At 37.0% G+C, this 12,937-nt stretch overlaps 1 protein-coding gene across 10 annotated transcripts in view; it reads right to left on the reverse strand.

Moving 5' to 3' along the window:
* TCF12 (transcription factor 12) overlaps window positions 1–12,937 on the reverse strand; it is a 160,798-nt gene that overhangs the window by 117,510 nt on the left and 30,351 nt on the right. For all 10 annotated transcript variants that reach the window (XM_021546320.2, XM_021546319.3, XM_021546325.3 and 7 more), the window contains exon 4: window positions 1,642–1,715. In XM_021546320.2, coding sequence (XP_021401995.1) covers window positions 1,642–1,715 — 74 coding nt within the window. The remainder of the gene's footprint in view (window positions 1–1,641; window positions 1,716–12,937) is intronic.

Raw genomic sequence — 12,937 nt, forward strand, 5'->3', positions numbered from 1 at the left:
TATCGTTATTCAAAATCCTGAATCAGTAATTTGCCTCATTAGTTGAAAGAAAACCAAAAACTAAAGACCATACAACATAGCCAAAATTTATGCATGCAAGCTTGATTTAAACTGGTAAACAAAGTCCAGTGCTTTTTCAGTGAATTCAGAAATTAAATTCTTGTGTTCTACTTTTTTTTTCAGAAGATACCAGCCACAGGATTAATTAATTCATGGCTCTTAGTCTTTATCAATTCTATATACAGAGAATATATATTTCTAGTGCTCACTTTTCTGGGGAGAACATAGGAATTAAATTTTCCTGTGAAAAGGAATTGAGTTTTCTTTAAAAGAAAACTCTTGTCACTTAAATGACATTCCAGATTACCATTTTTATTGCCTCATTTTGAAAAACAACAAGCAAACAAATAAAAAAAAAACCCATAAAAAAAAACCACACAAGGTTTACTGTTACTGACTTTACACTACTCAAGTATTAGCTGGCTGATCCTCTACCATATAAAAAAAATATGATTAATACAGCCACACAGCCAATTAATCACAAGCTCAAATTCCAGTTAGGTCAGCTTAACTCATAATCGATTCAAATTGATCAGCAACATAAAAAATGAGAGTCAAAACACCAAACACATGATAAAAATATGAGTTACATAAAGCTGCAGAGTAAGATTGCATTTCAAATATAGAGGAGGCATTTGAAAGTTCAGCTCCATGCCCCAGGTTATACAGGAAGTTTTAAAAGAATGTGGAATTTCCATGTTGCACAGAAATATTTCTTCCACACATAAAGTACTTCCACATTTATTATAATTTACTTACTAATGATCAGTGGAAAAATCAGGACTTAATGAGAAACCTTTCTACTGCTGTCTTCCAAAGTAAGGCAGAGGCCATTACAATACCCGGTGAGCTGAACAAGGTCTTGCAGCCTACCCATTTCATTCCACAGCACAAGAAAGCTGCGAAGGTTCAAGTGCTAGCACAGCTCTCTGACTCAGAGGCACTCAGATCAGAACATCAGGTCTGCTGTGTATACCTAGTTTAGGTACTTAGCTCATTGTCCTTTTAGAGAGTAAATATTCATACAAAGAAAATGGAGTAGATGAAAGGGAATGTGATTAACTGGGGCAAGCTTGCTTTGACCATTGCGTTAAGTTTGAAAAGGGTCACGTTATTTAGGATATCAAATACTAGCAAGAACCTTCAGCTCAGTAAGTGGGATGGATGAGGCAAGAACGAGAACAGGAGGAAGATATTTAAAAAGAAAAGCCTGTCTTCAACATCATGACACAGCACATACTAGAGTGGTTAATGTTAACAAAGAGGCAAGTGTTCCCTACACTTTGCCAATAAATCTGCTCCTAAGTAACATGACTTCTACTTCCAATTTCTGACTATATGTTAAATAAAATACATGCTCATAATTCAAGCATACATATGGCTTATTTTCATGAATTCTAAGCCTATATATTTTTTAGTCTTAGAAATTTAAATTGATGCTGTAGCTCCTCAAAGTGTCTAAAAGATGCTAATCTGTATATTTAAAGGAGTTTCCCTTCAAAAACTTTGCCAAATTATCTGCTGATTTACGCTGTGCATTCCTATAAACTTTCATTATGAATTATTACGTGGGTATCTTACCCTTGAAGATTCATATGAAGGACTTGGCTGACCGCTTGTTCCCCAGGATGTGGCACCTGTTCGCTCATCCATACCTAGCAATAAAAAGAAAAATACCAACCTGTAAGAAATGATAGCAAAAACAATGGTCTCTGATGCAAGCTGAAAAAATACTCATCTGCTTCCATACACTAAGTAAATTCATCTGCTTTCGTATACTTAAAGCAATGTTTCTAAAAGCAAAACTTCAGATGAACAGCTTCCTTATTAATTCAGCTGGCTACAGAGGAACCTGTTCATTTGGACACCTGCAGCTGCTGAAAACAGGGGCATAAAAAAGCCAAGAAATTCGCCAATCTGCTGTCTGCCCAACCCAATCCATAAGAAATTAGCATGAGTAACAAAACAAGCACAACGATGTGAACATCATGGCTTTTTGAGCAGCCCGATTTATCTGCATCTCAAGCAAGCACTGAAATATTGCAGCACATACTGTGGAACACATACTTGTTATCTACTCTTTGCTCTTGTGGCTTGCTTAAGTATTGTAAAATGTGCAAAATTATTTCCCCTGCTTGGCCTTTATGTGACACACAAGATATTTTAGCATAATGGGGAAAAAAGGCAAGACAGACTGGTTATATTTCAATGGCTTAAAAAGCCCACAGAGAATCATGGTCTCTGCACTACTAAAACAGTAATATTTTTTACACTCTGTAACGGTTCTTTTAGAATCAGTTCCCTTTATGCAAATAAACAAGAGAAAGAGGAAGGAAAGGATCTTTAAACACCGTATCTGAATATACGCCCTATGTACTATCCAATTTCTATCCAAATTTGATTGGTCAAACCCAAACAGATAATTGCAAAAGCACCTGAATTCCTATAGGATAAGGATTAGGTTCCTGATTATGTGCTTCACAAGATTTTTTTTGTCACGTGTGGAACACTTCCATCCTAAACTGTAGGCTTGGAAGCACTCTGGCCTACAAAATGCAACTCACAACTTCCCTGCCATATGAACTTTTCTTATCAGGAGTTTTGATATGAAGCATAAATTCTTTATGTGATATATACTATAAACTATTTATGAAGTTTTATAATGTCATAATTTATAAATAAGAACTAAGTGTCCTAATTTATAAATAAGGATAGAGTGCAAGCTACTCCATACAACCATCTCTAAACCCTAACTTTATATTGCAACTAAAAAATTTTCATGCATATTTCTCATTTGGCCATACTGCAAAATCGAATGTAAACTGATACTGTAAATACCTACCTATGGACTATTGCTATTCTAATCATAATTTCCTTAAGAAATGTGCTTTATGAAGCTATAAAATAGTATTTTGACAAATACAGCCTGCAAAAAAAAAACCCGTTAAACTGAAAGTACAGTAAATCACCCAAAAACTACAGACATTTTCTGTGTGCTGCAGGAAAGATCCTCAAAGTTGAAGAATGCTCTTTGAAAACGCAAAACCACCACTATCTTGAGCCAGTGGTTTGGGGAAGTTTACTGCATTTTGCAGCTGACAGGATTGTTGTTTCATTGTAACTGGTCCAGGAGCTGAGTAAAGAGTCGTGGCTGGCACTGACAAAGGCAAAAGTAATCTTTTGGCACAATTGTCTCTTTTCTGCCAGAAACAACAGTGCTAGTAATCCAGTCATTATCATAACAAGTCTTCCATTGCCTTCATTTCAGAAGAGACATATGTGGGGTGAAAAAAAAAAATATCTTACTGCAAGACCAAGTCCTTGGGAAAGTTTAAGATACAGTAGGTTATACCAACCCATTTCAGGAAAGATGCAACCACATAATGGTTATGTATAGAGTGTTCAGATGTTAATCGGTAAAACATGCTACTCATTTGAAACTTTGAGTGAGTGGGACATAAGGACTTATGGTTCTGCTTAATCAGCACATGTACAGCTAAAAATTCAAGTATTTTAATTGTACCATTTGAATTATGTAAATAAATTGTTTAAAGAATCTGCTCTAAACCAAAATGTAACCGCTTCTAATAGGAAGAAAACTAATTTCTGACTAGTTCCCAGAATTCTTCTTTTCTAAAAAAGCCCAGTACAGTTGACTATTCTAGCTAACTTCCTTTTTCCTGCCAGGTGTCCTTTTCCTCCTTTTCATGCAGCATTTTTCATTCTTATAAGCCCCAAACAGGCTTACATGTAGACCTATCTCTTACACACAAGGAAGGTGCTTTCACATTTTTAGATGCTTTGTGAAGGCTACAAGAAAAAAGGAATCATGTATGGCATGCAGAACACCAGCACTCTGACTTACTGCTGCTTGACATCTGGATTTGATTTGGAATGCTACCTCTGCTGCCCTTGGTCTCCATCAACATGAGACACCAAACAAGTGCTGCCCCAGGTAGCCAGCAACACTCAACCAGGAAATCAGATGTGTGTCTACCGTGGTGCTCAAGGAATCTGTTCTGCTTTGTACACTAATATGTTTTCCATGGGTGACAGATGAAAACCACCCAAATGTTGCATGAGACAAAGACCCCGACCATTTCTAGCAGGATGGGCACAAACAAACAATGCACACATTAACACGGCAAAAATTAATACTACATGACCGAGCCGGGACCATCAGATTCACTTTTAAATGTAAAGCCCCTGAAGTGGGGATCACTTGGTAAAAAAGAGCATGGTCATGTTCTTTTGCTAATAAAATCTATCTATACCATCTATGGTAATAAATTCAATAAAGTCTCAAAGCAAAAGTGGCATGAAAAGAGTTCTAGTGTTTTCCTGGAAAAGGCAAAAGAGAACAGAAGAACTAGGGGGATCATCACCATTGTATGACCCCTTCCACAAGGCAATGTAGTGGCCAGTTGCAGTATCCATTAATTAATCATGGATGTTAAAGAGCACAGGAAAGCTCTGACAGTTAGCAGAGCACTGAAAAACGTGCAGGGCAAGGCTGCAGTATCTCAGCCTCCGTAGGTAAAGCAAAAAAGATGGAAATTGAACTGTGTTGTTATGAAGGTCCAATAACACAGACACACGTATTCAGGCAGACAGGAGTAAAACAAGGTTCTACCCCCACTTCCTTTTTTTAGTAGGCATTGAGGACAGAAAGTAATTGAAATGACTCATGATTTCATAGCTCTCAATCAAAACTGACTACTTGTATAGCACATATGCTGCAGCTTAATTAGGGAGTAACTCGTAAGTGTGATGTTTGTTCGAGCAGGTTCAGCTGGCAGACTGGGGCTGGGCTGGCTCACAGGGCACCTCCACAGCACTGCCTGAGTGTCCCAGCGAGGACACTCCTGACCCTGGCCAGCCCGGGACACTCCTGACCCTGGCCAGCCCGGGACACTCCTGACCCTGGTCAGCCCGGGACACTCCTGACCCTGTCCAGCCCAGGACACTCCTGACCCTGGCCAGCCCAGCCCGTGGAGCACAGCCCAAACCCCAGAGCTCAGCTGGCCTGCAGGAAAGGCTGCGTGTCCTGACTCACCTCGGGGAGACCCAGCCAAGACATGAGGATGCTTTCTGCCTTTATGCATTGGATTCTAAACAAGCTTTGCTGAACATCACTTTTATGATGTTGCGGTGAGCATTTCAAGCTATTCTAGAAGAAAACCTGAAGAAACCTGTTGCCTCATTACTTCAACATATGTGTTCATTCTGAAGAAACAGATCCAAACATTCATCTAATAAAAAAAAATTGGATCTTACAATCAAACTGAAATGAAGGTTGTTCTTGCTGGCATAAGACGAAGAAGACTATATTTAAAACTTATTACAAGACACACAGGCTCTAATGTTCGTGTAAACACTATAATATACTTTATAGGGTTACCATCTGCTATGATGTTGATCAAATAAATGATTTGACAAAAAGAAATCACATTGTAGTTTGTTATACTAGGTACTCAAGGTATGAGTTTCTATCTTTTATAGCTTCTTTATCCAATTTTGTTTCGCAGTAATGATATTCCTTCAGATAAGATTCAACATCTGAAATCAATTACAAAAAAAACCTACAGCACAAACTATAACAGCACTGATTGTGTTTTGCATGTCAGACTCACAAACAATCAATCTACCTTTAAGCCATATATTGCTAAAGTCTACTTTGAAGTATGATTCCAATTATTACCCAAAATTATATTTTAGGTCTAGACTTTCTCTTAAGGGGGTGAAAATAGAAATATTTGATGGTGAAATACTTTACTCAAATATTTTAACTTTCAATAGGTTAAGACTAGTTCTTAGCCTCTTCTTGTTGTTTTCAATTAAAACTTCCTCTTTTTATACTAGATGTAATATTTTCAATAATATAATAAAACCATTTTTCTAACAAAGAATTCAAAATTCACAAATCAAATAAATAAAGACAAGTTCCACATGTTTATTACTCAGGGAGTTGGAAAAAACACGGATGACAAGAGGACCAGAATGACACTCACAACGAAAAGCAGCTTTGACAATAGATACAAGGTGGTAGACTTAAAATATCCAAAGCTGAGAACATTAATCAAATTCAGAAGAGAAATGAAAGGCAGGCAACCTGTCAATTGTCTAACCACATGAGTGCCATTGGGATAAATTCAGATGCAACACTGTAATTAGGTAAAAGACAAACCACTTTCATTTCAAACTACATAAATAAAGAACTTTCTCTCCATCCACCTTCCACAATAAAGGAAAGGGGAAGTGCAAGCATGAAGGGGAAATAAAATATTCAAAGCTCAATGCAGACTGTTTCTTGAAGAATATACTAATTGTCTTCCGGCATACAGATACCAAATTTCCCCTGATCCCTTCAGATCAAAAAGCAAAGTTCCTCCCCAGTAAGAGAGTTGCTTATTAGAGGCACCATGGGAGCAGCAGAGTATCCTTTTTTGTACCTTTGCTCCAGAGAAAACCCATGGAAGAGCTATGGATATATCACAGAAACATGATCTTGAGTCTGTCATCTGGTACCACCTCTGGACTCTAAAATTACTTCAGGAAACTTCCCAAAATAATTGCATTAAATTGCACAATGCTGCTCACTCTCCTCCCCGAATTGAGCCATGATGTCACTGATTGAACCTTTAACCTATTGCACAGTGTAAAAGTGAGATTTTTCTGGGTTTACCTATTAGTTTTCACATCTTTCCCCACCTGCCCAGCAGGTTCATAACAATAGGAGTTCACATCTTAACTACCAGTCTCTAATGGCGGGGATTTAAAAGTCCAAGGAAGCCCTGCAGGGACTGAAGAGCCCCTGAGGGGACCTCAATTAGTACCCATAAAACACTGGCTTCCATTTGAATATTAATCTTTGCAAAGATCAGTTCGTAAGATCTGTTTGAAATATCAACTGTGATTATTAATAGTGATAAATAAATTATTTTTCATTTTTGAAACAGTTTATCCTGGAGATTCCCAGAGCATGATTATCTGACATAGCAAAGAAAAAATATCCACTATGCCAGTCATTGTGGAAATTATTTGAATAATAGTCAGAAGATATGCTATACAAAGTTAATTTCTATCTACAGAACAGGTAATCACAATTAAAACTTCAGAAGAATAAAATTATTCAAGTTGGAGGAAGGTACAGCAAGTATACAATTTACCTGGACAATAACCAAAACTTAGACCAATATTGGCATTGGCAGGTATTAAAAGTTAGTTGTAACTTAATATATCATCAAATTGAATTCTCCCTGCATGTAAAGCTGTTTAAAACCTGTACTTGCATACAGAAAATTGTTTGTAAGAACAGTATTTTCTCCGGAAGAATAAAACTTCAGGGTGTATGCTCAAACAACTTTTTCTAAAGCACCAGAACACATTATATAAATTCAGAAGAAAACGGGGAAAAAAAAAAAAACAAGAAAAAAAACAAACAAACAAAAAAAAACCACAAACTTGTTGGTTCAGGAAAACTGAAGAAAAGCTTGAATTTGTTTTAAAAGTTTCTATTAGCATCAAAAGTCAGTACTGGCAGTACAGTTCCTGTATAACTATCAAGTATGTTTTAGATTTGTTTCCACTCATTAGCTAAATATAATTTACTATTTTAAAAAAGTCAGTTACTACTTTTAACTTGATTTCACAAATAATCCTATTCATTTCTTGCAATAAAACCAATGTATCCCCTAAGAACAACACTGGGTTATTAATTCCTGTAAGAGCAGTGCCCTTACAGAAATAGCAGAAACTACCTGCTTCTCTTTCCTCGTATTCCCTGCTTCCCAGACTCTAAATCATGTCACCAAACAGACTAAGTGACCTGGCATGGCCTGGATATTTTAATACAATACAACCCGCTCAAAATAAATTTGGAACTGGCATTTCCCACACAAACTGTACTAAACCAGAAAACTGCACATTGCTACATGCACCTTGCCAGAAAAGGTACATCAGGTACTGTTCAAAGAGGAGAGTATATTTATAATACTGTATGTAATATGCATTTGTTAGTTGTGTATAGCTATTCAGACAGTTTAAGCATAAGCTAATGACAAAAAAAGCATTTAAACAATTCTTAAAATGCATTTAAACTATTAAAAAAAGTAATTTTCTTATAAATTCACTGAGGTGCTCAGAGCACTACCCAGTAAAGCTATTCTTCACACACACTCCAAATTCCCTATATTAATACAAGTTTTAATATTACTCTTTGATCCAATTTAAGGTTAAAATTTAAAAAATTAAAATGCTAATATTCATAAATTATCCTGTTATTATAGGATACAAATAATATTTACATATGTGCCCACAGAGTATGTTTTGAAACCTCGCTGGTTACAAATGTGAATAAAGCACACCAGCTTTAGAGATGAAGCAGGGGTACAACCCAGAGCTTTTATTCACACACAAATACACACAGTTAAACTACTATTAAATTGCATCATGCTGCTTATTCCCCTCTCTGTGCTAAGCCATGAAGTATCAGGCTGAACAGCTCTAACATGAAAGTCGCAGCCCTACAGTACTAGCTATCATAATAATCCTTTCTACTGGCAAATGTTCCTGTGGTTACTTCAGTTATGACTCAACTGCTTTATATAACCACACACTTTCAAATACATATATACACATATATATTTATATATAAACACACCAAATCAAGGCCAGTGTCACAAGACTGCAAACACCAGGCCAAAAATATTCTAATACAGCCTTACTGGCAATAGCTACTGCTACCAACGGTATTACAACACAATTGTACAGAAAACTGCCAATTCAGGCACCAGAATACAATTAATGTGAGTTACAGAGTGTGTAACTGAGGCTTTAACTCTCATGAGCAAAGAAAACATGGCAAGTGTGACAGCTTTCCTAAGAACATTTCTAAAAATGTTAAGAAAAATATTTTTAACCGTTTACTGTATCACAAGGTGTCCAGCAAATTTTGATCCTCTTGAAAACTAATTCCAAGATCAGCCTGAGGTCAGTATCCTTTCATGGTGATGATGATTGCCATGTATCTTTATATACATGCAACTAAGATAACTCAATTGCAACAAATTAAAATTACTTTATTGATATTTAAAAGATCATAAATACCTTAACACTAAAATCTTTCAAGGGAAAAGAGACCCTCCGGCATATCAAGCAGATTGAGGGAAAAAAAAAAAAAACAAAAAAAAAACTGAAAAAGTTTTTGAGAAACTGTATTTATTTTGACTTTCCAAGTTCATGAAGATGAACCAGTGGAAAAATCAAGCCTCAGACAAAGACCTTGGAATATAGCGAGGCAGAATTTTGAGTCGTAAGCATAAAAGCAAATATACTGTACAGTACAGCCAGGAGAATGCCAGTGTAACTCCCTGTTTACAATAATGTGACTGGAAACAAAGACTTGTACAGGTAAGACTGTTGAGATCATAGAAGCCTGAGTCTGAACTTGAGAAGATCTAGATCAAGCCACTTCATAGAAGCATGTGGAAGAAAATCTAGACTTTGCCAAGGTATACAGTATCTCTGTATCTGATTTTTGGCAACCCTACAATACTGAAATCAAAAATCTATTACCAGCAGCATGGCATCTCAGCCTCTCACATTAAAACAATGCACTAACATCTCACATTTTTCATAAAACAGCATGTAGAATACAAAGAAGTCTGAAAGATTTTTAACTTTGCCTCTAGACAGGTACATCCTCAATAAGGTGATTTCTTACACTTTCTTATTCTAAAGAACACATCTAAATCAGCTGCAGGAATTAACTCTCATTAGTAAGCAAAACAGAAATTACACATTAGGGTTGTGTGAACTTAAGTTTGTCACGAGAGAATTCTGGTTCTTTCAATACAGCTGGGGGAAAGTGTCTATTGTATGAAAATTTCAGCATTAAACATCCTCTTCCAAACTCTGAAAACAAAGTTTATCTGCTCAGTATTTAAACAGAGAAGAATGCTTAATGGATAAATGCAAGCACTGCACATCTGCTCACCTAAACCAGAGCTGTGGTAGGATAGCTCTAAGTTAGATGTCAATAAAAACCAATAGAATAAGTATAGCCAACATTGACTTACTAGAACCTATCTCACGTATTTCCCTCCTCTTTTTCTAAAAATCAAGAAGAAATCCTCCATACTTCATCTTCAATCAAGAAAGAAGCTTTGTGAGATTAGGGCTCCACTATTTGCCCTGCAGAACAATGAAGTGCCTTCCAGTTTGTGCAAGGGAAAGGCAGCACATTCTTCCCCCAGTAAAAGAGCTGCCTAGGGCAAAATGTGTTTTCTTCTATTATTTTAGGCATGGAGGGGAAAAAAAGGTTTAAAGTAAACTATTAAAAAATTTCTAGAAGCATCTCTACTTGCATTTATAGGACTGATAATTTGAGCTGATGGAAGTTAGCATCAGCCTGCAGTGTCAAGGACTACTTTTTCCAGTATGCATTTTGTACCAACAAGTGCTTCCCCCTCCATAAGCAAGTTGGAATGCAGTAAAGCTGTTGCCAGATGTTCTCCTTCTGCAGAGGTCCAAAACCAACAGTTCTCAATAATTCCATTACTTCCAAAAGTCAAAGCCAGAATCCCGTATGAACAAATGGAGATCTGGCACAGCCTGTGCTGCGAGCTGGACCCTGAGACACCTTTAAAAAACTCAAAAAAAACCACCACAAGAAACCTTTATTTTCTCAACAATGAGACATTTCTTCCAACAGCTTATTAGACAGAGATTTTACTGTTATTGTTAAATCTCATTCTCAAATTAAGAAAAAAATATGTTCTCTGACAAAGGAGAGAAATCTGTTTTTAAATGTGCCAGGTATCATTACATCTGCTCAAATATTTGCTGAATCAAGCTCCTTGCTGCCTGGCCTGTTAGCTGCCTCCTGAAGCAGGCAGTCAGGCTTTGTGTTGACAGCTCCTTTAGTGTGAGTGGCAGTAAATGATGGTGTGCCCACAAAGCTGGAAAACTGATATGATACAGTTCAGTCTCCTACATCAACAAACGAGGTGGAAGGATGACTGAGGCCTGATGTTAATGGGCCTTGTGCTAATACGCAGCAGCACTGCCACAACTGAGATGTCTGAGGGAGCCTGGTTCACCTTCCATCCCCAAAATCATTTGTTTTTCTTCCTTCCACTCTTTCCCTTTGTTTAAAAGAAAGGCTGTTCTTCCCATTGAACTAAGACATGTCACCAGAACTTATGGCAGGACTAAGTTGTATGACACCCATTTCTCCCTTCATCACCAAAAGCTATCAGCTGATTACTGATCTCTGCTGCCCTTCAGGACAATCCACATTTTAACATTCTTCTGGTAGTATAGCCATATTGTTAGAGCTTTACATATGGAAAGACTACCCTTAAAGAACAAAATCACACTGTTAGAGGATCAGCAGCACAGAAGTAACAACAAATGCTGTGTTCAGCATTGTGGTCTTTAAATGCTAAAGAGTAATTTAAATAGTTTAACACTGCTAGTTTAGCAGAAACATGCAACTATTATGAAAATAATTTAAAGTAGTATCCCACTAACTACTAAAAAAACCAATTTACTTTTCTATTCTAAAAATAACTACTAAATCTGACAGAGTCTGGCTCTGGTGGAAGTGAATCCAGAAATATCTGCATCTGCAGTGAAGATGTTTAGATTTCTCCAACTTTACTTCTTAACCAAAGACCTTTTTCCCTGTTTGAAGACTTTACTGATCTTCCTTTTATTTCTTCTGCTAGCTTTTAATTTAATACTCCGTAGTCTGGTTCAACTGCATAACATTTCTCCTTGGCTTAAATCCTAAATATCACACTTTTTATAGAAATCTGAGTTTTCAATGCTTTTCTGGTAACAAGTGTTACATGAGTTAAAACACTCTTAATAAAATGCACTTAGAAACCATGCACACTTCAGACGCAGAACTTTGACAAAAAAGTTAGATTTGGAATTTATAGTCAAGTAACCCCATTTTAAATTGCCTTCATACCCTAACAGCCAGGACATACCTGTTGCTGCTAAAGTGCACTCATGCCTTTGTTTTTTTTTTTCAAATTAGGACAAGTTGTGCTTTGAATACAATATAAATTTGCTGTCGCTGTTTCTCCAACTATGCTGTTACAGCATTTCTGTAGGTTACAGCTAGAAAAGGCTGAAACTCAATAAAATATGGTAGACAATCTTTTTGTGGACAACAGCACCCTTACCTAGTAATTATCCTTACAATAATAATACAGTATTAAAGACTTTAAAACATTTACCTAATGTAAAGTAGGTAGGTAAGTAGTCAGAAAGCAAGTGGCAATCAATAATTATATTTCTTTAATTCCTCTTCCCAGGATGTTTCAGAAATCTCTTCTTTTACAAAAGCACTAAATAGTCTCCTAATGTCATTCCTATAAAAATTACACCTTCATTTTAGGAAACAATTTCTAGGGATATTTAACAGAACACTGGAGTAAATGATTTTACATTAAAAATAGAACAAATACTCTTAATTTTAATATTAAAGGTGGGCAAGAATAAGAAGTAGAAGAATTCTTAAGCCCTTCAAGACCCCAGCACTGCTGGTCCCCACCAGCGCAGCATCCAACAGACCTGTGCCATCAGTCAGCCTGCAAGCACAGCCCCACCAAAGCTCCTCTGCAGAGTGAGCCTTCACAGAGGCAAGCAGCACTTCCCAACTCCAGCAAGTGATTCTGATGCAGGAACCAGTGCCAAACAACAGCTTATGAGTCAAGGTTTATGTATGCAAACACAGCCTATCTTCCCAACAGCTAAGGGCTGGCTGCCACCCAAAGGAGGCCATCCTGCTTCCCTTAACACTTCACTGTCCCACTGCCCACAGCCTGGCTCACATCTTCTTCCCCCACACAAGCACCACGGT

The sequence above is a fragment of the Lonchura striata genome, chromosome 11 (genome assembly GCF_046129695.1).
Source record: "Lonchura striata isolate bLonStr1 chromosome 11, bLonStr1.mat, whole genome shotgun sequence".
Lineage (NCBI taxonomy): Eukaryota > Metazoa > Chordata > Aves > Passeriformes > Estrildidae > Lonchura > Lonchura striata.